The sequence below is a fragment of the Lepidochelys kempii genome, chromosome 10, assembly GCF_965140285.1.
Source record: "Lepidochelys kempii isolate rLepKem1 chromosome 10, rLepKem1.hap1, whole genome shotgun sequence".
NCBI lineage: Eukaryota > Metazoa > Chordata > Testudines > Cheloniidae > Lepidochelys > Lepidochelys kempii.
In genome coordinates this window covers 18,076,611-18,100,683 of record NC_136389.1, presented here as the reverse complement: position 1 = coordinate 18,100,683, position 24,073 = coordinate 18,076,611, and the positions used below count along the sequence as shown (strand labels likewise).

At 45.5% G+C, this 24,073-nt stretch overlaps 2 protein-coding genes across 4 annotated transcripts in view; both read right to left on the bottom strand.

Moving 5' to 3' along the window:
• The window catches only part of SYT17 (synaptotagmin 17), a 112,536-nt gene extending 111,172 nt beyond the window's left edge, over positions 1 to 1,364 (bottom strand). Inside the window, exon 1 of one of the 3 annotated variants that reach the window (XR_012161138.2) lies at positions 1,218 to 1,364. Coding sequence is in view for 1 of the 3 variants with exons in the window: in XM_073362318.2 (XP_073218419.2) it covers positions 1,218 to 1,247 (30 nt within the window). In the remaining 2 variants the exon portion in view is untranslated. The remainder of the gene's footprint in view (positions 1 to 1,217) is intronic. The other 2 variants (XM_073362318.2, XM_073362321.2) reach the window with 2 other exon arrangements.
• An 11,772-nt stretch (positions 1,365 to 13,136) lies between these two features.
• On the bottom strand, positions 13,137 to 20,409 carry LOC140917873 (palmitoleoyl-protein carboxylesterase notum2). Its single transcript, XM_073361401.2, is given in 11 exon segments — positions 13,137 to 13,667; positions 14,199 to 14,246; positions 15,259 to 15,406; positions 15,748 to 15,848; positions 16,384 to 16,575; positions 17,775 to 17,877; positions 17,960 to 18,018; positions 18,548 to 18,608; positions 19,571 to 19,666; positions 19,940 to 19,992; positions 20,089 to 20,409. Coding segments are annotated over 11 exon segments (1,479 nt in total). The 5' UTR covers positions 20,403 to 20,409; the 3' UTR covers positions 13,137 to 13,363.
• Between the last annotated feature and the right edge of the window lie 3,664 nt (positions 20,410 to 24,073).

Below are 24,073 nucleotides of genomic sequence, written 5' to 3'. Positions count from 1 at the left end.
TTTTTTTACCCCATTATTTGTATAACGATATTCCTTTCTCAGTGAGAGTTGTATGCATGCAGCTGATCAGATGACAGGGCAAAAGGCTACCTACAAATATACTGCATGAAACCAAATTCTGCTTTCTCTGTGACACTTTTAGAATAAAAATGCAACATGCAGAGGAGCAAACAAACATGTACGCCTCCTAAGTCAGGACTCTGTGCCAAGTCTGTGGCCTGATAAGGCCCTGCTTTTTGGGAAACCCTACCTGGTCAGCACCTCTTACCAGCACACACCCTATTGCAGGGCCTAGTAGCCTGCAATGACTCACCTGAAACCTTGACAGTTGAGCCATGCGGTCCAATCACATCTTAGCTGTCAAAACCCTCCCTCCTTATGCTCCAGCCTCTGACCTCCCTCCCCCAGGGATAACATTTTGGGTACCACTGTAATTTACATTAATTATTAACACTAATCGCATGGTAAATTGACACAGCTCTTTACAAACATGTAGTAATAATAATCCGTGCTGCTTATTGCCTAGGCCCCCTCCCTTCAAACAGCTCCCATTCTTGCACCATGCCCAACAGATAGCAAAACTAATACAGCCCTAGAAAAGCTAATATACCATTATTTGGATAGTTCCCTTGTCTGAGACTGAGCCTTTTTGGTGCTGTTTTGGATGATCCCACTTCATTGCCAGGCCGTTGAGTAACTGGTCAGCTGCAGGCCCAGACTTCAAGAGCCTTTGCTCTTTCAAGGGGTAATAAAACAGTTGTACAAAACTTGCACCCTCAAATACAGCGCATTTCATCTGGCTTAAGGTTTTGCTAGAGGCCTGAAACCTGGGGAAAGTCTCACTAAGAGGTTTGCAAACGGCGTCTGGGCTGACTTTCCATGAGAAGCTGGTCCACAAACCTTCTGCACTAGTGGGAACGTTTTGGTAGACCTTACAGGAAGCCCGAAGCTGGAGAAAATTGCAGCAGCCCAGCCGAGAACTGAACAAGGTGCTGGTTGTCACTGCAGTATCTAGATTGAGGGGAAAGGATGCTGCCTACAAGCCAATCATAAATAAAAGGAATTATGGACCACCCCCTATGGCAGAGAATCCAGGAGCAGCAATGAATCCAATAGGGCCCCAAAGCAATGGGCGATTTTTGCAAAACACATTCATGCACCCTCAACAGATGGTATAGACACTGCCCCAGTGCATTCCTCTACATGCTTCCCTTTACCTCCTGGTCTGTCTCATTCAGCCAGTTCATTCTCACCCAGATCCATCGCAGTCAGATGCCGGAAAAGAACGGAGCTGTAGAATCGGGGTCTGATGTATCAGCATACTGGAGCCCAAAACATCTCACAGTTCCCTCTAGTGGCATTTTGTGCACATTGAACCCGTGAGAGTGACCAAATGGAACTCTGACTATGCCAGATATGTAAGAGACTTCTGGGAGAATGACCCACTGCCCAGCACTACCATCTGTGACCTCACCCAGGACCAGACCAATCTAAGGACCACTCCATCTGCTCCTGCAGGCAACTTAACAATGCCTGATGGTAGATAGTATCAAAATTAGAGTGGTCATAGTGTTTTAAGTGAAAATCTCCATCCCTTTATTTCAGCCCCTTTGCCTATCTATTTTAATGGCATCATTTGATTATATCATTCTGCAGTTATGCCTTGGGGGTTTGTTTTTAACTCATGACTTCATACAACATGATATCGTACATTAGCAGACCTATAATTTATCCAGGGATCCTACTTATGTTCTATGCTAGTGGCGAAGAAAATAATCACTTCACCTGGCCTTCGGTATTCAGACTCACACTGGGGTCTGTTTTACATGCACTGAACTAAAACAGAATTACAGTGATGTAACCTGGACCCACTCAGTGTGGTATTCTGCCTCTAGTGTTGGCACTAGTGTTACCTGCAGCTCCTTGGACCTAGTCCCCCTGTAGTCTGTGAGATTCTACTGTGACACACTCACAAAACACAGACACTATTCATGACAACGCGAACAAACAGAACCTGTTATTGGTTCAGATTTGAAGCCTTTCTATTTTAATAGCTCAGTCCGTCTCTATCACTGTATCAGATAAGAGGACTTGGTTTACAAGAACAGCAGGTTTGCAGGAGACCATCTCTACAGAACACTCTGTGGCCAAGGTTGAGGCGGGTCAGTGTGTTGCGTGGACAATATCACTCACAGGAGTTTGGGAGTGGAGAGGTTACTGCCATTTTTCTTTTAACCCATTCTCCTGTTTAATAAATGGTATATTCTTGCCACCCACCATAGTTTGTTTGTTCACTAGCTATCTCTGTGATGCTCCAGATTTCACTGGCCTTATAATGCTTATTTGCAAAGGCTCACACTTGCCCCTATCTGGACCTGGATTTATTTTATACATCATGAATAACCCAATCCAGTATTTCCTTGGTTTAAAAGCACAGGCTTGATGAGAAATTCATACTCTCATCCCTTGTCCAAAGGTGTCTTACAAAGTCCACCACCCTGCACAGATGAAAAGTGCAAACAGCAGCTGGCTCACCTCCAAGCCAGCACTTATTGTTTCACTTTAAATAAACCTTCTAGGAAACTTTGTATGGAAACTCCTGGGTAAAAAAGGCTCAGCTCCTCCTACAGAGCTGAATGTGGGATATTTAATTGTTACCTATTGTTATGTTATAGTGCAGGAAGCCCTGCCCACCTGTTTCCAGCTGTCCTAAGCAATGAACTGTATAAACGGAACAGAAACAGACAATATCTACATTAATAAAACTTGGAAACCATCTTCAAAAGCCTGGGCACTGTGAAATATGATCAGTGTGGCCCTTTTAAAGCTTAAGGTGCTGATATCCGGAACAAAGTTAAATGCTGCAGTAGGAGAAGGAAAAAAACCCTGGGATGCAAATACACAGCTGTCAGAGAGAAAGGGGATTAACAGTAATTGCAAATGGAGGTATTTGCTTCACAGCTCATGGAAACTTTTTATGAGAAATATAGAAATGCAATGGTTGGTTTGGATCATGGTTATTACTAATACTCGATTTGCAGTCACACATACTTGTGTCTAACTGAAGATTGGTTGACCATCTGGAATAGGAAATGAAGACATAATATGTAACATTTTGACAAGCCAAAGAAAAACCAGGAAATTTAAAGTTAAAACTAAAGCCTTGTCTAAACTAGAAAAGGTAAACTGGTTTAACTAGCTCAATTTAAAATTAATCTACTGCGGTGCAAATGTAGATGCAGTTAAACCAGTTTAACTATTGCTTCAACTAATTGATCTTAGTCCAGCAATTTGCTGATGAAAATTGAAGCAATTTAAGTGAAGGTTAAACCAGTTTAAATGCATCTACTTTAGGAGTATGCATTGTTTAACGAGATTGAGTTTAGTTTCAACTTCCTGCTTTTTCTGGCTTGTTGCCCAACTTCAGCGTTACTAGAACATTTTAATAAAATAGGAAAGCTATGAAAAGCAGATCTGTCAGACAAATAAGAGTCCGAGTCTCCTCTCACACCAGCTTTACACTAACGCCACTGGCCTCAAGGGAGTTGCTCCTGATTTTTATGGGTACAAGTAACAGTAGAGTCAGGCTCAAAGGTTGCCCCGTGTTTTGCAGGGAAGTGATGCTCTTTGGCTGAACACATATGTTCACCAGTGACCCTTGTGTACAGACTAACATGCCCCCAGCTCTCTTGATAGCAACACACATTCCTCATATACAGATATGAAAATGATTCTCTTCACCTGTCTTGAAGTAATTCAAGTATATCTAAGGCCTAGTCTACACCAGAAAGCAGGGGCATGCACAAGAAGGGGCAAGCAGGGACAAGGGCCCCCCAGTAAACAGTGGGGCAAGGAGAGTGAACTCCTCCAACCCCAGGGCTGCCGTAGGGGCACAGTACGTGCCCCTCCAAAAGCGATCAAATTTAAATTCCTGCACACACCCCTGCTAGAAAGGGTTTACCAGTATAGTTATACCAGTATGGCTATATTGGCAAAATCTTCTAGTGTAGATGCAGCTTAAACTGGTTTGTCCCTGGTCTGGACAAAATAAGCTATACTGGCAAAAAAGGTTTCAGAATAACTTCATCTGTACTTCATCATGGAATTCCACCATGATTTCAACAATTTCCATCCCACCACCAACCTCAGCCTGGTCCAGTCCACACAAGAGATCCACTTCCTGGACACTACAGTGCTAATAAACAATGGCCACATAAACACCACCCTATACCGGAAACCTACTGACCGCTATTCCTACCTGCATGCCTCCAGCTTTCACCCTGACCACACCACACGATCCATCGTCTACAGCCAAGCTCTGCGATACAACCGCATTTGCTCCAACCCCTCAGACAGAGACAAACACCTACAAGATCTCTGTCAAGCTTTCTTACAACTACAATACCCACCTGCAGAAGTAAAGAAACAGATTGATAGAGCCAGAAGAGTTCCCAGAAGTTACCTACTACAGGACAGGCCTAACAAAGAAAATAACAGAACGCCACTAGCCGTCACCTTCAGCCCCCAACTAAAACCCCTCCAACGCATTATTAAGGATCTACAACCTATCCTAAAGGATGACCCAACACTCTCACAAGTCTTGGGAGACAGGCCAGTCCTTGCCTACAGACAGCCCCGCAACCTGAAGCAAATACTCACCAACAACCACATACCACACAACAGAACCACTAACCCAGGAACTTATCCTTGCAACAAAGCCCGTTGCCAATTGTGCCCACATATCTATTCAGGGGACACCATCACAGGGCCTAATAACATCAGCCACACTATCAGAGGCTCGTTCACCTGCACATCCACCAATGTGATCTATGCCATCATGTGCCAGCAATGCCCCTCTGCCATGTACATTGGTCAAACTGGACAGTCTCTACGTAAAAGAATAAATGGACACAAATCAGATGTCAAGAATTATAACATTCATAAACCAGTCGGAGAACACTTCAATCTCTCTGGTCACGCAATCACAGACATGAAGGTCGCTATCTTAAAACAAAAAAACTTCAAATCCAGACTCCAGCGAGAAACTGCTGAATTGGAATTCATTTGCAAATTGGATACTATTAATTTAGGCTTAAATAGAGACTGGGAGTGGCTAAGTCATTATGCAAGGTAGCCTGTTTCCTCTTGTTTTTTCCTACCCCCCCCCCCAGATGTTCTGGTTTAACTTGGATTTAAACCTGGAGAATGGTCAGTTTAGATGAGCTATTACCAGCAGGAGAGTGAGTTTGTGTGTGTATGGGGGTGGGGGGGATGTGAGAAAACCTTGATCTATGCAGGAAATAGCCCGACTTGATTATGTAAAGAGTTGTCACTTTGGATGGGCTAGCACCAGCAGGAGAGTGAATTTGTGTGGGGGGGTGGAGGGTGAGAAAACCTGGATTTGTGCTGGAAATGGCCCACCTGTTGATCACTTTAGATAAGCTATTACCAGCAGGACAGTGGGGTGGGAGGAGGTATTGTTTCATGATTTCTGTGTGTATATAAAGTCTGCTGCAGTTTCCACGGTAAACATCTGATGAAGTGAGCTGTAGCTCACGAAAGCTCATGCTCAAATAAATTGGTTAGTCTCTAAGGTGCCACAAGTACTCCTTTTCTTTTTTCATCTGTACTAGGGCTTTTGCTGATATGGAAATGTCAAACAAATCACCACGCCAATGGACGTTACTATGCCAGGAACGGTTTTAAGGGCAGAGCTGGTTAAAGGACGAGAGCCGGTGTCTTTGAATGCCATATGTAGCTGAGAACACCACTGGAAGTTTAATGTAGGTGAGAGAAAGGAAGAAGGAAAAAAGCAAGATTGCTACATCTGAAAGTTGCTACATCTGATGGGTTAAAGAGTCTGGTTCAGTCCTATGTGTTGAAATTCCAGGTTACGCCCATCCACACAGGAATATGATGCTCCCCAGCTACCATGTGTTACTCCCATACACCCATGACCATGATTCTCAGCTGACTGACCCTCATTGCTCCTATGTGCATAGAAACCACTACTCTACTGCTGTGCTGAAATCACAAGATATTCTTGTGCAAGAGGACCCAGGGATGACAAACACTCATATCCTTTGGGCTAGTCCGTGCTCACAGCCCCATGCAGCTGTGCATTAACCTCCCTGCTGAGAAACGGGGGAACAAGAGTGAAAAGCAGCCCTGACATGGATGGGAGGTTTCACTGGAACCTGTTGCCTGGGGCAGCATGAATCCACAGAGCACCCATGCCTATTCCAAGCCTGTGCGTCTGGGATGCATTTGGTTTTCATCACAACCATTTCTGGCAATGACAGTTTCCTTTCAATTGACAATGCTGCTAATGACAGATAAATTATTCTCTCGTTGATGTGGTTTCGGGGCCCAATCCTATGAGGTGCTTTATGACCTTCACTCCCTGTGGAGTCTGGAGTCTGAGGAATCATGGTCACATGTCAAAGATGTTCAGCAGTGTGTCACATTCATGAAATCGGTGGGAATGGAGGGCACACAGTTCCTCACAGTGTTGTGCCCTCTGATGTCAGAGCTCTCTCATGGTCAGGAGGGATTAGTGGCCAGCCAGAATGGAAAAGAGCGGTTTGAATCTGGGGGCAGGGTTCTCGTGACAGTGCTGTTATTTTGTATTGCCGGTGGTCAAGAATTTGTGATTTCACACAGATTAGAGAATGAATCAGTGGCAGAGTTTGGAGTAAAAGCCAAGATTCCCTCTGTTCTAACCACCAGATATACTCCTTCCCCAGCCTGAACTGACCCCAGGCTATTCTTCAGGGAGGATTGGTCTAAGGAGAGTCCCAGTCACCAGGGACTGGCTCCCCACACAAACACACGCTCCGCCTTCCCAAGTATCCACAAGTACAATATTTACTCCAGGGCAGAGGGTCATCATTTTCACTAGCACACATAAAAATTCAATGCACGCACATTTGTGAATTTATCTCACTATTTATGCAAATCAAACCGCTCTTCAAGGAGTGTTGTCACCTTAACCACGACAAAAACTGCCTTCAACTTTGAAAAATAAATTCAAGGCGAGTAGAGAAAAAAGTCACTCTTACCACACAAACTTTGAGATGTGAGTTTTCACTGGTTTCACCAACACTGCAACCTTCTGTTAACTTCCATCTTGGCTGTAGCAGGGATGGCAGAGCAGCAGATTGTAACAGCAATAAGCTGCTTCTCATCTGCCTTGGAGGACACTGTGTTACAGAATTGGAAGCAACTAGGAAAGTGCTGCTCATTAGAATAGCTGTGTCTTTTAACTTTGCTTTGTACCATTAGACTGGCCATTAGATTTGAGCTGGAGCTTTGTGCCAGGCTAATAGGCTGCAGCAGTAGACTGAAAAGATGAGACTTCATCAAAATAAAGCACACAAAGTCAGACAGAACACACGCTGCGAGGAACAAGCTATTAGCAGTTTGTAATGCATCATAAGATCATCCCAGCTCTGCTATCATTACTAACAATTATCATCATTCTTCTGGGCCAGATCACTCTCTCCCCATGGGAAAACCCCTGGGAGAGAGTCTGAGGGAGGAGTGGAAGAGAGAAATGCCAGGAAGTCATGCTCCTTGGGTCTCCTGCAAATTCTTCCATTATGCCCTCAGATCTCAAGGATGCCATGAAGTCTATATAGTCTATAGGGCCTGTATGAAGGCCCTGTGCTTCCACACTGACTCCTGGCCACCTATGTCTCCACGTCTGATGACACACAAGCAAAATGGCCTTGGGAGGGAGGGCGAGCAGCTGAACACAGAAATATTAAGAGCCTGAATCTAGTATTAAAGTTTCCCAATACTTCTGTGAGCACTGGGAAAGGAGCATGATGCATGTTCCTTTAGTCTCATTCCTCGCCATGCACCCCCCCTGTTCTTCCCCACGGAGGGGTCACTGCACAGTCTGGGGCCTGTGGTTCATTGTGCCACAAAAGAAGCTGAGCTCTTGCTCTCTCATGATATGCTCTGAGCATGCCCCACTCTGCTCAGTCCTGGGAGGATTGGGCTGCATGAATGTTCACGTGAGCCCAGGAGAATAAGTGGCTCGTTGGTGTTATCACTAAGAGGCAAATAACCACAGTAGTGGCACTAACACTGGGAACATGACCATGTGGCTTTGGGAGATCACTGGAGCTTGTGAATGAGGCAGTGAAATGTAAAATCCTTGACCAGTTACGCCAGACAGGACAGTCATCATACATGCCAGAGTCAGGCTCCCCAGAGAGAGAGGCCAACCACAGGCAAATCCAGACACCAGTTATCTCCTCCCCACCACCCCGTGCTCCTTCAAAGAAGTGTCAGTGTATTATCATCACAGGATCTCTCCAGAAGTCAACACCACCACTCAGCCCTGTGCACTGCATGGTTTTCTTCTCACACAGCAGTTGTGAGACGTGAAGTCTATTTGCCAAGAGGGGAGCGCCGTCTGGTGGAAAGTCTTCACTCTGTCCAGCTTGGGCACCACTCTCCAGTCGCTCTGCTCACAGAGCTTGTCTGCTGGCACAGTTAGCAAGTCTCACTTGGAGAGACCAAACAATAGTGTAGCACTGGCCATCAAGCCCCAGGCTTTGTGCTTATACAGCACTGCTAACTGGCTTCAAATGCACAACTGGTATAGGCCAGTCATGCTTTTACTGTAGCCCAGCTTGTTCCTATGGGCTAGAAATGTCTTTATGCATTAGTCAATTACAAATAAACTCACTTGTACAGCGGAGTCACAGGAGCATTAAGAGGGGTAGCAACTTCGGTTATTACATAATAGGGAAGCAGCCTCAGATGCTGACAAACCCATGTAAAACCCCAGTTCAAGAACAACACTCAGCGGCATGGCTCATACATCAAGGGCAGGAGATGCTAGGCAGGAGCAGAGACATGGGGATGATTCTGAACATAGCAGTGGGACTGGGAAAGCCAAGAAAAAACAAAAGAAGAAGGGCACCCTCAGGGGGCGTGAGACATTGACACACCCATTCTGGATGGTGGACCAATCCAGGATGAACTAGATAACACCACCACTTAAATGTGGATACCATCTTTTACCTGTAGATTTCCAAGCATTTTACAAAGACATTATCCCCATTTCACAAGTGGGGAAACTGAGGCACAGAGATGACTGACTTGCCTAAGGTCACCCAGCAGCATGGCAATGGCAGGGCCAGGAATAGAACATAAGTTTCTTGAGCCTTAGTTCGGAGCCCGGCCCACTAGACCACACTGGAGAGAATTTAGGGGAGTTTCCACTGTTCACATTCAAATACCGTCATGCAGGATTCAAAACAAGACCAATACCATCAGGGGATCTGTCGGGCATCCTGAGGGCATGACAATCATTTGGGGTTACACTAGCTTCCCTGGGTCCCAGGGGAAGCTGGAGGGCCCTTGAAGCCAGTGTAACATTTTAAAACATTGCAGCTCACCCTCAAAGGTACAGGACTCAGCCCCAGGCAGCCCCAGATTAGCAAGCATCTCACTGTTGCTACCCCTTTGGGACCCTATCCACACGGCTTCATACTGTCCATGCACTGGCCCTTGAAGGTGCCTGCTCACACATCTCAGGAACTGGGGCTCTTCATGGTACTGCCTTGCCCAGCTCCTGGGGTCACTGTATATTGCCAGGGGTCTGGCGGGTAAACAGGCTCCTCCTCGCATGACCGGTTTCTCCCATAGCCTGCCTCCTACGGCCTGTCCTTCACAAGGAGCCTTGAGCCCTGCACCCCCAGCAACACCCTCTCATGTAAAGGTCTATCAGAGCAATGAGCCAGGAGTTGGCAGCTGCCTACCCGCCTCTGGGCATAGTGCCCCAGGGCACACTGGGGTGGGCACCAGCATCTCTAGGCGGCACTGTTCAAGCCTGTAGGGAAATTTTTCTACAAAAAATGGGTGCTGTGTTTGTCTCCCCCTCCTGGTTCTTATTTCCCCGCTCACGGTTCTTCACGGTTGCTAAGCTAACTGTTTTCTCCATGTATTCCCTTCTAGGTGCCATCTTTGGCAGTGGTACAGTCCTGGCCCCAGTGCATAGATACCGCATCACTCCCCCACACAATGCCCAGCACTTTCCCCCCTGCCCTCCTTCCTCCCATGGACCTTTGGGGATTTGTGGCTCCACATGGGGAAGGGGAAGGCTGGGGGCAGCTGGGGAGGTAAATGAATTTCCTTGGGGATGTTTGGGGAGGAAGCTATGCTATGTGTCCTCATTAATGCCTCTGTCCTGTGCTCCCTTGCTCAGGACATATGGAAACACTCATTCTGCTAGGTCCAAGCCATCTGGACAGCCCCCAGTGGCGGAAGTGTTTTCTAGGGAGCCCTCATCTGTGTGTCTGTCTGTCTGGTGGTTTGGACCGCGTGTAATTTGGACTTTTATGTAACCCACACCCACCTAGTGCAGTGCTCTGTCCCTGTCTAGCAGTAGCTGGGTCACATACACAGGTTGACAAGACTCTACAGCCTATGACAGTGACCACAGAGGCCTTAGGTCTGATTCCTGCGGCCGATGACCCACCAGGGGGAGTGGAGTTCCTTCTACCTTGCCATACAGATGGAGCCCCAACTTTTCCCAGATGTGTTTTAAAAAACAGTGTAAAGTTATGACTTTCTATTGCCCCTTGGTCTGGTGTGGCTGCTTGCGGGGGCAAGGGCATGGGGTCTGAGTTCTGCTCAATTGTCTCAGAGACAGCCTGCACTCATGAAAATCCCTGGGGAGTAACCAGCTCCATCCCTGCAGTCCAGGTGCAGGCAGTCTGGGGTGCTTTTAACACACCCCTTTGGAAACCCCTTGAGTGTGAGCCTAGGCTTTGTGCCCATTTTTGTTCCCCAATGGGACACTTTCACCACTTCTAGAAACTGCGGCCCTTAACTATATAATAATCTGTAGGGTCACACAGTCTTTGGCATGGCCGTCCATCAGAACGAATCTTTCCTGATAATCTGGTACAAACCAACCCTTTGATGGTTTCTCTTAACATCAAACATTCTACACTGGAGTACACACCATTAATATCTGCTTAAATATCAAAATTATAACATCTTAAACATGCATAAATAAAGGACCTCTAAACAGCCATATGAATTTCACTCATTCCAGTGGAGCAGATAGCATTTAGTTTATATAAGAAACTTTCTCCCATCTGGGAAACCTCACTCACAGTAATGGCTCATGAAATCTGACTGCATCAGTAAGGGCCCAGTCCTGAAAGGTACTGCACATCCTCAGCTCCTAACTGGAGTCAACAGGCGTGGAAGTCACTGTACTCCCTGTAAGGGGCACTCAGCAACTTGCAGGAGAAAATGTGAAATACTGTAAGTCAAAAGTGTGAACAGTCTAATGCAATTTGACTGAGCATCTTACAATAAATAACCTGGTGAGTTAACAACTAGGGAGCAATGCCTCACCAAATAAGTCATTCAGTGTTAATAACAAAACTGAACTATTGTAAGATTCTTCTCCAAAGGTTTTAACCATGATCCCGCAGACATAAAGCACCCAACTTTAAACAAACCCTGGGGTGAAACCCAAGCTCAATTTGTAATGCAAGGGGTGCTGGAGCTCAAGTAGGTTTTTTTATTTTCATAACTGATGCAGCAAGCCCAGAGGTGCAAAGCCTAGAGGTGCCAGGGCTTAGCCCTGTCAAGCCCTGGCACAAATTACACACTCGGCAAAACATGCAGAGAGCCAGATCTCACCCCAAGAGCTACACACAGGTTAGCCCGCTCCCAGGATCTGTTGCATTAATTTTGGTGGAATAAATGGGCCTAGAAAGTCAATGGCATTAATGTGACCCTGGCACATACAACACTAAACAGTTAAAAGTGGCTGGGAGGTTAGAGTACAGAAATACAAGAGCTTCCCCAGCTCAGAAGGGGAAAGGCCAGTAGCAGGGATGGGGATAGGCCATTATTCTCCCCATCATCAAAGCCCCACAAGGAATCTGTGAGAGATCTGATGCATCTGTAATGAAGTGCCATTCTTCTCAGGAACAAGAAAGAACTGGAGGAACAACTCAACAGGAACCCAGAGCACTGACCAGCTAGAAGAGATGATGCTACAGCAATCAACAGCCATTTGCAAAATGGCCACTGTGGGGCTGCAGCTGGTTGGCTCTAACAAATTTAAAGGGCCAAGCTCAGAAAGGCGTGCTTGGCAAAAAGTTCTTATTAGAGGGAAATCCTGCACTGGGAAAAGTTAAGAGGGATGCGAATGTAACGCTGACAGACCCCGGTATCGAAGCAGGGACCTCTTGAGCTCTTTGTGCATGAGTCTCTACCACATGAGCTAAAAGCCAACTCCCTGTTAGCTAAGGCTGTAAAGCAAACTCATTTTATCTATCTCTTTAAGTGGTCTTGGTGCCAGTCGATAGGACAGAACACCACACCCAGGTGTGTGCGTTACACAAAAGTTACTGAGGAAGGAGCTTCAGTAAGACACACCTGTATCGTAGTAGCCTCTGGCTGCATTTATTTTGTTACAAAGCCCCTCTGTGTTATGAGCCCACACACACTTATTGTTAGGGAGGGTTTCCAGGGCAAGTCCTGGGAGTATGGCGCAAATAAAGCTGTGCAGTCCAGGAGCTGGGGTAGAGGGATAGAGCATCCCACCATGCAATCACCCAGAGCCAGTGTAGAGATACAAAGCTTCCATGTGAAAAGCCTTGGTGGCCTTGTGTGCATCATCCCCACTCTGTGTGGCTCTCTGCATCTGTGGGGGGAGTCCCGTGTTCATTTCACAAGAAGGCAAACCTCCTTCCTTGATTGGCCAACGTGGGGGAACAGAGTGGAGAAACTGCACAGTCTGAACGACCCGCTTTCCTGGGCTTTTCTACACGAGGGATCAGTCTGACTGAGAGTAATTCATCATAATGAGTCAAAGCCCTTCAAAGCTTGATCAATATTTTGTTCATAGTCTTCATTTTATTAATAGGCAGCAAATGGAGTTAAAATAAAAACAGGAAATCAGACTTTCTTAGGTTATCATGCAAAATGAAGACTCGACTCAGCTAATCCCCCAGTCATCTGGTGGTATTCAGTCAGAGTGTAAAGGGAAGTGAATGAAGATTGTTCAACAATCATCCCTGTTTGCCCCCCCCCCCCCCCAAAAAAAAACCCCTAAAATGTGTAGCGGCCTCCAAACCGTACTGCGGCTTATGTCAGATGCAGTGGAGTAAAAATGAGGCTATGAGTTCACATGATTGAAACAGCAGCAGTGCAAGGTAAGATTGACATAAACATCAGTCATTACAACCAGGTGACTGGCAGAACACGAACATCCCCATACGTGCCTAAACTCTACGGAAACCCTTGACTTTTGCTCAGCCTCAGCATTGTTTGACACTGAGCTACAATTAACCCACAGGGATGTCAAGCTTATGCATTAGCCACCATTGCTGAGCATTCCCAGTTGACTGGGGTCTGATTTGAGCTCCTGAGCTTTCCTGTGGACATCAAGTCGCATCCTGAATGAAGTCTGCATGAAGTTGACTTCTTGGCCGGTGCCGTGGTCATGCAGAACTGAGCAGGTGGGGTTGCAATGGGGCCATGGACAGTTATCAATCAGATGGAAGGGACAACTTCTCATGGAGATCTTTGGGGCTTTATTGCTGTCTTGAAGGCTCTTCTCCCAGCACTGCAAGGCTCTGGCCAAAGAAATGCCCTTCACTTGAAATCCCAGCCAGTAGCTACAATATAAGAAGAGGAGGAAGATGATTACTGAAAAGTGATTACATTGACAAATAATCAATAGAGATGGGGCTAGCTCAAGAGAGAGACTTCTTGTTCTGATTTTCCTTCGCCGATTATTATTAAATAATTCATATTAATAGGAATATTAACTTGGAGCCCAAACCTGCAACCACAATTAGGCACAGCACTTAATACTTGAGTAGTCCCATTGGAGTAATTGGACTATCATGACCATAAGCACTAGCCCAGCCATAAGAATTTGCAGGATTGTAATGCCTCAGCACTGATTTGTTTCATTTTGCTAAACAGCTGCAGAAATCTACCTAAGCAATGAGATTCCTGCAGGCAGCACATAAAGGGGCAGCAGACTGAGGGAAGCGCTGAAGATGTGTGTAGCCAGACAATATTTGTTAGACAGAGTCACGCTGAGAACTAACATGACCTAATACTTGAAAGATGAACAGACATTTAATCCACTTAGGTGACATCTAGTAGGGCAAGGAAATGAAGAAGGCATCTTTGCTCACCTTTTTGTAATCAGCGTGTGAGACAGGCATGCAGGTGCAAACACAGCTCTGTGGGAAAGGGAAACACAGACAAGTGACGGACAAGTGACACAAAATACCCTCTGCACATCCTAGGGAAAACATCCTTTCCTATATTTATATAGGACTTTAAAGGGACCAGCCCACTGCCATTGACTTCTGTGAACAGGACTGTGATAACCTTGGTCACAGAGAGCCAGGTTCTCATCTGGTGTAAATTGTCAGAGCTCTGTGAAACTAGAACTACATAAGAACATAAGAACGGCCATACTGGGTCTGATCAAAGGTCCATCTACCCCAGTATCCTGTCTTCTGACAGTGGCCAATGCCAGGTGCCCTAGAGGGAATGAACAGAACAGGCAATCATCAAGTGATCCATCCCCTGTCGCCCATTCCCAGCTTCTGGCAAACAGAGGCTAGAGACACCATCCCGGCCCATCCTGGCTAATAGCCATTGATGGACTTATCCTCCATGAACTTATCTAGTTCTTTTTTGAACCCTAAACTATTTGAACCCTGCACTATTTACACTAGCTGAGGATCGGCCCCTTTGAGTAGTACTTTTTTAGGTCTTGTCTACACAGTGGGGTAATGTGCTCCATGGGGGTGTGCTTTTTAAAGCACATTAACATGTTGGGCATGAATTGGTCCATGTAGACACTGCTGGTGTGCACTAAAGGTTAAAGTGCACCAGAAGGGTCTACAGATCAATTAATGGACAACACGTCAATGTACTTTAGAAATCACACCCCCATAGAATGTATTACCCCATCATGTAGACAAGTCTTATGGCACAAGTAGTCCAGTGGTTGTCAGTTACTATTCAGTTGTAACACTATCATGGAATGCTAACAGTTGATGCACAGATTAGCTCATCAAACGAATGTTACATTTCTGCAGGCTCAGTAATTAGCAGGAGTGTATTAGATGGTGAGCATATGTAACCTCATTTTATTTTATAACACCAAATTCTGTCTTCAGTTGCCCCCCTGTGATGGTCAACCTTTGGTATTTATTCAACACAAAGTAGCATAATACTGACGGGACATCACGCAATGAGTTCCTAAGTTCTCGCCCAAGGTTTTGTAGGTAGTTCCACTGATTTTCTGTTAGGAGCTGACTTCCAAGATGGATATTTTCTAATTTCAGCTGCTCCTCATCGAACAGCCACTGAACCACAAAAACTGGAGCTGCAAAAGAAAGAAAGGCACCCTAGAAAATTGTAGATTAAGTCAGTAATTGACATTAGCATACAGGGCCAGATCCTGCAGCTCCCAAAAAACACCAGTAGCTAGAGGCAAATGCTGATTACGCTAGTGCCCAGGAGCCCATTCATAGACCAGACTCTCATTGTTCTAGGCACTGTACAAACCCAGAACAAAAATATGGTCCCAGCCCCAAAGAGCTTCAGAAATGTTCAACTCCCACTATGCATCATGGGAGCTGCTAGATGCTGAGCACCTCTGAGAATCCAGCCCCAATTAAAGTCAGTGCAGGATCAGAGTCAAACGCTGAGAGAAGATGAACTTACATTTCAAGGATGAATACAACCTATATCCAAGGAAGCATTGCCACTCGTTAACTCTCTTGAACTGCTGTTTACATTTTTCTGGAAGGATTCCATTCCACATCCTAAAAAGCCATGGCCAGAAAACAGTGGGAAAGAGAAAGGTGGTGTTACCTTAAACTAATATGTTTAAAAAAAAAAGATAAAATAAAAGCTATGTGTCTAAAACCAATTGTTCGTGTGAGAAGAATACAATACATCCAGCATAAGGAATACATGGCATATTGTTCAGTCCGAGGGAAGCTCTCTTCTTTTGAACATAGCAATGCCTGTTTTCTTCCTGAAAGTGCTGTGATGGCCAGTAAAGCCGGGTAACTTTCAGTTCATGATAATGATCAACTTATCTATAAGAGCTTCACAGAGAGGTACATTTGCAGCAGGTTATTTTCCCTTTTGGGGTTGCAAGATGAAGCTGCAAGATTTACATGCACAGTTTAATTCCAGGTGCCAGTCCAAGTGCTTGTGCCCCTCACTACCAGACCGAAGGTGCAGATCAGGTAGCCAGAGGTGCAAGAACTCATATTTGAATCATTTTACGGGCACAAATTTTGCAGACATAGCAAAAAACACCCCAAGGTTACAACCCACAGTCTCAAGTACCTGAGTCCTTTCTTGATTGCACCCACTGGGGCACAAGAGGCAGCATCTGAACAATCAGATTGCCTTGGATGTTTAATGTCCAGGAACCAGCCAGAGTCAACAAGTCCTCTGACCTGGACTGCCTCAGCCTCCAGCTCCTCCAGAAGGGCCACCACCCTCTCCAGGTTCAGTAGCACACCAGTCCCACCAGCACTGAAGAGAAGAAAGGCATCAGTTATCTGGGACCCCAGACGGAGCCCTGCTTGTGTTTCCGGCACTCTTTGCCAGCACTTTCTGTGGCAAATACAGGCAATGGAAGCAGTGCATTGTAGTCACTTTAAAGCCCACTATCATTGTAATCTCACCTGCTGCTAACTGTTCTCACCAGAGATGGCGTGGGAACAAAGGGCTTTTGGACAGAAATATTTGAAGTTAACTGGAAAGCCAAGGGAGGTGCAGGTGTTGCCTCCTTTATTCCCTCTGCTTTTATTTAGTTAGTTTTGCTAAAACTGTCTAGCCCTCAATAGACAGCCCTGGACACCAGCACCCTTTGCTCCTCTGCAGAACGGATGCTGCCTAGGCAGCAGTGGCTCCAGCTTCCCCACACGGCCTTGTCAACGTGCTACAGACTTGGGCAAAAAGGACTATCTAAGGCTTCGTGCCCATTCACTCCATAACCTCTCTGCAGAGACCAAGAGCCGTCAGTGCCCACTGTGATTGGGTTCTAATGGCCTGAATGTGCCCTGCCTCCCATTGATTTCAACAATCAGGCCCCTGCTCCAGTTTCAAGTGCCGCAGCTTTTCAGTCTTTGCATCGACTTCAGTGGACTGTGGAGCAGGCCCCGAGAGCAATGGGGCCACTCAATACAGAGCACATCCCTTACACAGAAAACACTGCAGTATGGAGCCAGCGCAGTACTCCGGAATCGACTGCGGCTGTAAGTTGTAGTGGTTTGGAGCATTACTGTGTCACCTGTTGTCATTTTTATATGAGAAATAAGTAAAAGCAACCTTCCTCGACAGATTCAACTGAGGCCTTGCTAGCCCAAGATTTAGTACAGAGCATGTTTGCAATGGTAGTGTGCTCCGAAAGATAGTGTTGTCCAGTGGGCAGGGCGCTGGTCCACGACTCTGGAGACTACGTTCTATTCCCACCTCTGCCACTGATCTGCTGTGTGACCTCAGGCAAGTCACTTCAACTCTTTGTACCTCTGTTTCCTGTCTGTCTGGTCTATTTAGATTGTAAGCTCTTGTCTCTTACCATGTGTTTGTTCAGTGCCTAGCACAAAGGGGCCCTGCTCTCGGTTAGGGCCTTGGAGTACCACAGAAGCACAAGCAGTTAACGACACTACTAAGAAGGGTTTTGAGAACTTCTCACTTTGGCACTCTCACAGCTCTAGGCCCATCCTTACCTCGCCCCAGCAAGCAGGACCACTTTAGCTTGCTTAATTCCCTTAGGAACCAGGTCTTTAATCACCTCCTGGATAATTAGCGATCCCATGAAGGCATAGTCTGCTAGAAGAAAAAGTCTGAGTTAACACTGACTGTGTCAAAGGATCTACTAGAATTGGGGAGCGGCATAAATATAACTGCCTACCTTGCTGTGACTTGGGCAAAGATCCACTCCAGATATCACTCGAGCAGTAAGGTACAAACCTAGGCAGAGGTAGCAAAGGAAAGGCACACAGTTATGGTCATCAGAAAGCACCTGAATAGACCGGAGAAACTCCTACTCTTTTCCCACCACATCACCTACTCAGCATTGGGATTATTTTGGACAGAGGTTCCCAGCATACAGGTACAAATAAGCATGAGGGAGTCACTACCACTTTGCCTTTTCCATGTTGCTAAATGAGAGAGGGGTCTTGACTAGATCCTAGCTAGATGGCAAGGGGGTCCCTGTATGGAAAAGGCTGAGAACCACTGATCCATGGCTTTGCCCCATGAGTGATGCGAGATTAGATTACACGAAAGTGAGTCACTACATAACCCCACCCTCCAGCTGTGGCAGCTCCAACCCTCCTTACTTTAGCACCTCGCAGTCCTTTCAAGAGGAGCCACACAGTTACCCAGAGAGCACAGTAGGTGTCACTCGGTGTTATTTGTAATGAGCAGTCAGAGTAGTAACTGGCCAGGAGCTGCTGTGAAATGTAAGTGGTAGTACAGTGCCTGGGAAGGTCCTTACACTGCATTGGCGTTCCACCAGTGAGGGTTCTCCTCCATCTGGGCAGACACAATGCCTGTCCCTAGAGTCACAGACACACAACACAAAAGAGACATGTTGTACGAGACACGGTCTCAGAAAACCAGACCAAGAGCAGCAGCTTTCTCAGCTTCGAGAGCCAGGCATAATCCCTGTAAGGATCTCACAGTTTCCCCTCCTGTCTCACCTTCTTCCCAGGCTGTCACCCACCCATGTCATCCTCTCCCTCTAGAATCACAGAAGCATAGTGCTGGAAGGGACCTCAATAGGCCATCTAGTCCATCCCCCTGTACTGAGGCAGGACCAAGTATTCCGAGGCCGTCCCTCTCATTCCACATAAAGTTCAGGCTCCATCACTCTTCTCACAACTTCTGCCTATTCCTTATGCTTCTCTCCAGCATTTCTCCTATCTGCTCCCTTTGGCTGCACACTCTGACCCGAGCCAGGAAAGCACTTAAGCATGCGCGTAATACCATCTTACTGTACCTCAACAGACCCACTCACAACCTTAAAGTGAAGCCGGTGTTGAAGTGTTTTGCCATAGTGCTCAGCAGCTGGCAGGATCAAACACTTTGTCTCCTTCTTCCACTCAGTTTTTGGCCTTCTTTTATGCCTCCCTCTCCTCCCCCTTGTGCTTGGAACATGCCCATACCTGACCTGCTGAAAACACACTCCCTCTCCTCCTTCAAATCCCGCCTAAAACCTAACCTCTGTCATGAAGGCTTCTTCACAGGCCTTCCCACAAGGAGGATTCTTTACCGGCTTCCAATGGAAATATAGTCCTTATGTATCACAATTATAGGAGTTACATTCTGAAATCACGGTCAGGAACATAAAGCCTGATTTTCCTCTCTGCTCAGAGTCAGCATAAACCCAGAGTAACTCCACTCACTTCCGTGGAGTCATTCCAGACTTGCAGCTGTTTAGTTGAGAGCAGAATCCATCCCCTTATCTTTTCACAGAGCCATGTGAAAGAAGGAATAATACAGCAATTGCAGTGAGTACCTTTCTTTGTTTGAGGCCACTCAGATGAGCTCATTAAGCGACGGATATTTTTATATCTGGTATCACATGTTTCTTTATTATAACAGCACCAGCCACCTGAATGGGAGCAAGAAGATTGTCTTAAAATCTTCATATCTCATCTGATTGAATTAAAATTTATTTTTGACTATACCATTCAGTCAATGTCATCTTTGATTCTTGACACTCTAAAAGCTGGGTCTTTATTCTCATCTCACACTGGTGTAAATCAGAAGTAACTCCACTGAAATTACTGGAGTTACACTGATCGATGAATGTGCGTTCAGAATCAAGCCCAACTTTTCTTCACAATTCCTTGCCTCATTAGTGCATTGTCATTTCCTACTGTACCTTCTAAGAATATGATCCATCTCTTGCTCCCTTTGTGCTCCCTTAAGTAATACCTGCAAATGGTGGAGAAGGAAAGTAAACACACATCAGACTATTTTTTCCTGTTACACTGTTTGTGAAAAGCAGGAGAGTTCTGATGTGATCATTACCCAGCTGTTGTCCCATCATTGCAGGTGACCAGGGGGTTCTTCAGAAAGAAAAGTTTCATGTCCTTGGATGCCTTCTGAGCATGCCAAGAAGCAAGTGAGGTGCTTCTCAGCTGTGGTGCCAAGGCATCTTCCATAGGAGGAAGAACTCCCACAGAGACGTCTTCCTCACCAGCAGTGTGCTCCAGTTCCCCACTGGGGTTAGGGCCCTTTCAATTCTGGGCAAGAGTCTTCATGTGAGCTTTGGAATTACGTTTGCTTTGAGACACTGCTTCCCCCAGGAGCAACAAAGTCACCAGTGCCCCTAGGATCTTCATAGCGACTGCCTCCTCCTGACTGAACAGGCAAAGAATAAATCCCTGGTATAATAAAAGGGCGACATGAAAATCTGAAGAAAGCGAAGTTTAAGAAAGACAGTGTCAGGAAGAATTAAGCCAGCAAGGAATGGACCTAGCCATATTCACAGGCATAGGCATAGGCATATTACTACACTATAGAGATGACACCCCCAAAGCTGAAATAGCATCACATACCTTAAAGAATAGCTGGTCAATTGCTGATCTTCAACTGAAGCATTCTAACAAGTGCAATATCATAGGCAAGGTACGTCCCTGATGGCCAAAGAATGAAGATCTTGGGTTGGAAGCCCAGGAGGAGTGCTCAGATCACAGCTCCAAAGTGAACTTTATATTGTCCTCATATGGAACATATTTCTTCCCTCTTTTTCCTTTTTTCTTTTCTTTTCTTTGAACTACCGCCAAGGTTGAGCAGATGATAGGGGCTGGAGAAATGAAACTACACCCCGTGCTGAATAAGTTGCAAGACGTCCTTGCAAGCACTTTGATCTTGAAAGTTACATACTTAAAATTTCTATAATTTTATCCCCGTTTTGCTTGCTGCTTTTCGGAGGGTGGGGAAGGGTATGATCTGATGATATAAGCTTTGGCAATTCACCTCTGTGGGATGATTTTTAGTTGTTTCATGCATAAGAAATGCTAGGGGTTACATTTGTACTTGGTAAGAGCTTTCAATTCACTGTCTCATCAAACAACCTAAGCACCAGCTTTTCAACTTTTTCAGTGGATACTGCATCTTTCCCCTAGTTCATGTTTTTGTCAGATTTATAGAGTATCAGCATGGAAATAATAAAATAGTGCTCTTAAATATATTAGAGCTAGTTGAATTATTCATTATGAATAAATGATCTGATGAAGTTATTCCCCTTTTTCAAATGACTCAGTCATGAACCAATTCAGATTTCTGCAAATGTATTTGTTATTAGTTTGGATGAACAACTTGGAACAAATGGATTACTTGAGTACTGATCACCTTCAATATTTGCTAGTCATCTGTTAATTGGGCTGTGTGATTGGTCACCTCTGCGACATGGTATTGCGTCAGCTCCCTGATTGGATGATTGGAAGTTTTAAAACAGAATAATGAATTATAAATAACAAAAAATGATGGATAATTTTGTATGCGTGTAAATACAGATATTTGCACGAGGAACAGCCAACCCCCCAAAAATTTGTATGAAAAAACCCTATTAACAAATAATTAATAAAGGACAGGAACACGGTCGAACAGCCATTCATAATTTGAATGAAGATTTTCTAACACAGGTTCTACTGAATTCAGTAGAGATACACCAGTGTAAAACTGGAGTGAGATCAGAATCAAGCCATTTGGTCACAGACCTAAGAGAAAAAGAATGTCAGAACATATCCTAACCTCTGTTTTATTTCATTTTGTAAAATACAGTCTATGTTCCTTAATCAGGTGGAAGATCATCAAGACAGAAAAGAGTGTTCAGTGTCACAGACCCAACTGGCTATAAAAATCTACATTATAAGTTAAACTTCTAGTCCAGTGTAAATATTTCTTCCTCCCTTCCATTTAGCGAATTGGAAAAAGAAAAGAAAACTCTGTGCTCTTACCCTTAAATGAGATGGAAAAACTTATCCCCCATGGAGCACACAGGAAATAACCATCACTGACTGGAGAGGAGATGAACATTGTGAAAGAAAACACAGTCTATTGGAAACTAGCAGACATATTTTTCAGATAGTTACAGAGTGACTCATTGGTCCCTAAAGGGAATTATGAGTGCAGCTTGCTCCCCTCACCCATCCATGAAATGCAACGCAGGCCATCCGCATCCATCAAAGGGACTTGCTGGTCCAGTGCTAAGATGCTTAGCTGGAGTGATCACATCATTAATTTCTCTAGGTTGCTTTTCCCTGAGGTTCCTCTCTCGGTGCGGGGGGGAGGGGGAGGGAGGAGGCGGGGAGGATGTGTCAGATGCCATATGGAGATAGCTGGGGTGAAATAGTTCATGAAATTCGACTATCTCCAGAGATGAGGGTTTTCATCTGCCCGCCCTGCAGTTTGGGTGAGCATAGAGGCAGCCAATAGACAGCACCATGGGGAGCTTCAAGTGCATTTTTAAAAACAGCTCTTTTACTTAAGTGATGTGACCTGGCAATTGGTCACCAAAAAATCTAATGATCCAAGAAGAGACTAAAAGGCTTCAGTGTCTGGAAAGGGGCAAATGTGCCTATTTCATCTATATCTCACCATTAGAGTCCAGCCCAGGTTTGTACCAACCGGGAGGACATTTCTACCTGATGGTTGTTTTGTGGCCTCAGAGAAATGAGCTGTGCTGGGGAAGGGTCAGTACAGGTCTTCTGAACAGGTGTCAACATTACAAAATCCTCCACCGCAACTGGTGCAGTTTGGCTGCCGTGCTGACATCCTCAGCAGAGAAGCTAAGGACTCAATAGGTGTGATTACTTCACTACTCACAGGAGTGGTCCCCCCGGAAGGGAAGTCTGAACACAAGGCGCCACAAATCCCCTTCACGTAGCATCACTGAGGAGCCGAAGCAATCTCCCCACTCACCTTTTTCCATAAACTTTATCCCCTTACCTTCAAGCATAGGTATATTGCCTCCTCTCCAAGGAGAGGTGTCTCTCTCATAGACAACTTCTGTTGAGTTCTGATGATCAGATTGATGCCTGGACAGAATAGCTTACTTGGCTTCATGCCTGAACATCTCAAAATATGGCCCTTCATTCTCCTAATATGCTAATAAGTCAATGGAACAAGCGCTCCGTCCATGGGTGCAGGTTTCTCTCCTAGCACAGCAGCCACTTTTCTGAGACTCACTAAGGTTCATAAGGGGAAGTTAAGGGCTGAACCCAATAGCAACAGGATGTGACCTGGGCTGCCCTGTAGATTTACAGCAAGGCTGGTTCTCAGAAATGAAAGGGTGCAGGAGATCCACCTGCCCAGCTGTATTTGCAATAGATGTACTTACGAAATGGCCTGCACCTACTGCTCCATTGTCCTCGATTCTGCTGGTTTTATAGTTTCTCATATACAGTATTTCCTTCTTGATCATAACACAAGCAGCATCACTGCATTCTGCATACTAAAACCCAGGGCATGGTACGCTACGTATGCTGCAGCTGCTCTTTATTAACATTACGGAACAAGGGACAAAGAGAGGTGAGAAGCCACCCTAGGTCTTCTGATTCTCTTTTATGGCTGCCAGCATGACATTTTTACAACTCTGGTGGCAGAATGCAAACCTATGCCTTCTAACCAGTCACCTCAGCCAAAGGCAGATGTCGTTTCTCTTTTGTAGAAGAAATCACCATGGTTCATTTTCTTTGCATCAGCTTAAGTGTCATTTTAAAAACAAAGTAAAACGGTCTCAACAGAAAAGCTGATTTGGATGAGAGCGGAAGCTATGGAACATATGCAAGGGGTTAGGCATGATGTCGTGCACAGATGATGAGGGAGAAAAAGTTCAATCCTTAATGCTAGTCATGAGTTTTCATGCCTGTTTCACGTGTCTCTTTGTGCCCATACACTGATACCTGCAAAATGTATTGTTGATGGGATGGGCACTCTCAGCATGTGCTGTGTTTTTCATTTGTTAACACAATGGGGCCATGATGCTGATTGGGGCATCTGGACAAAT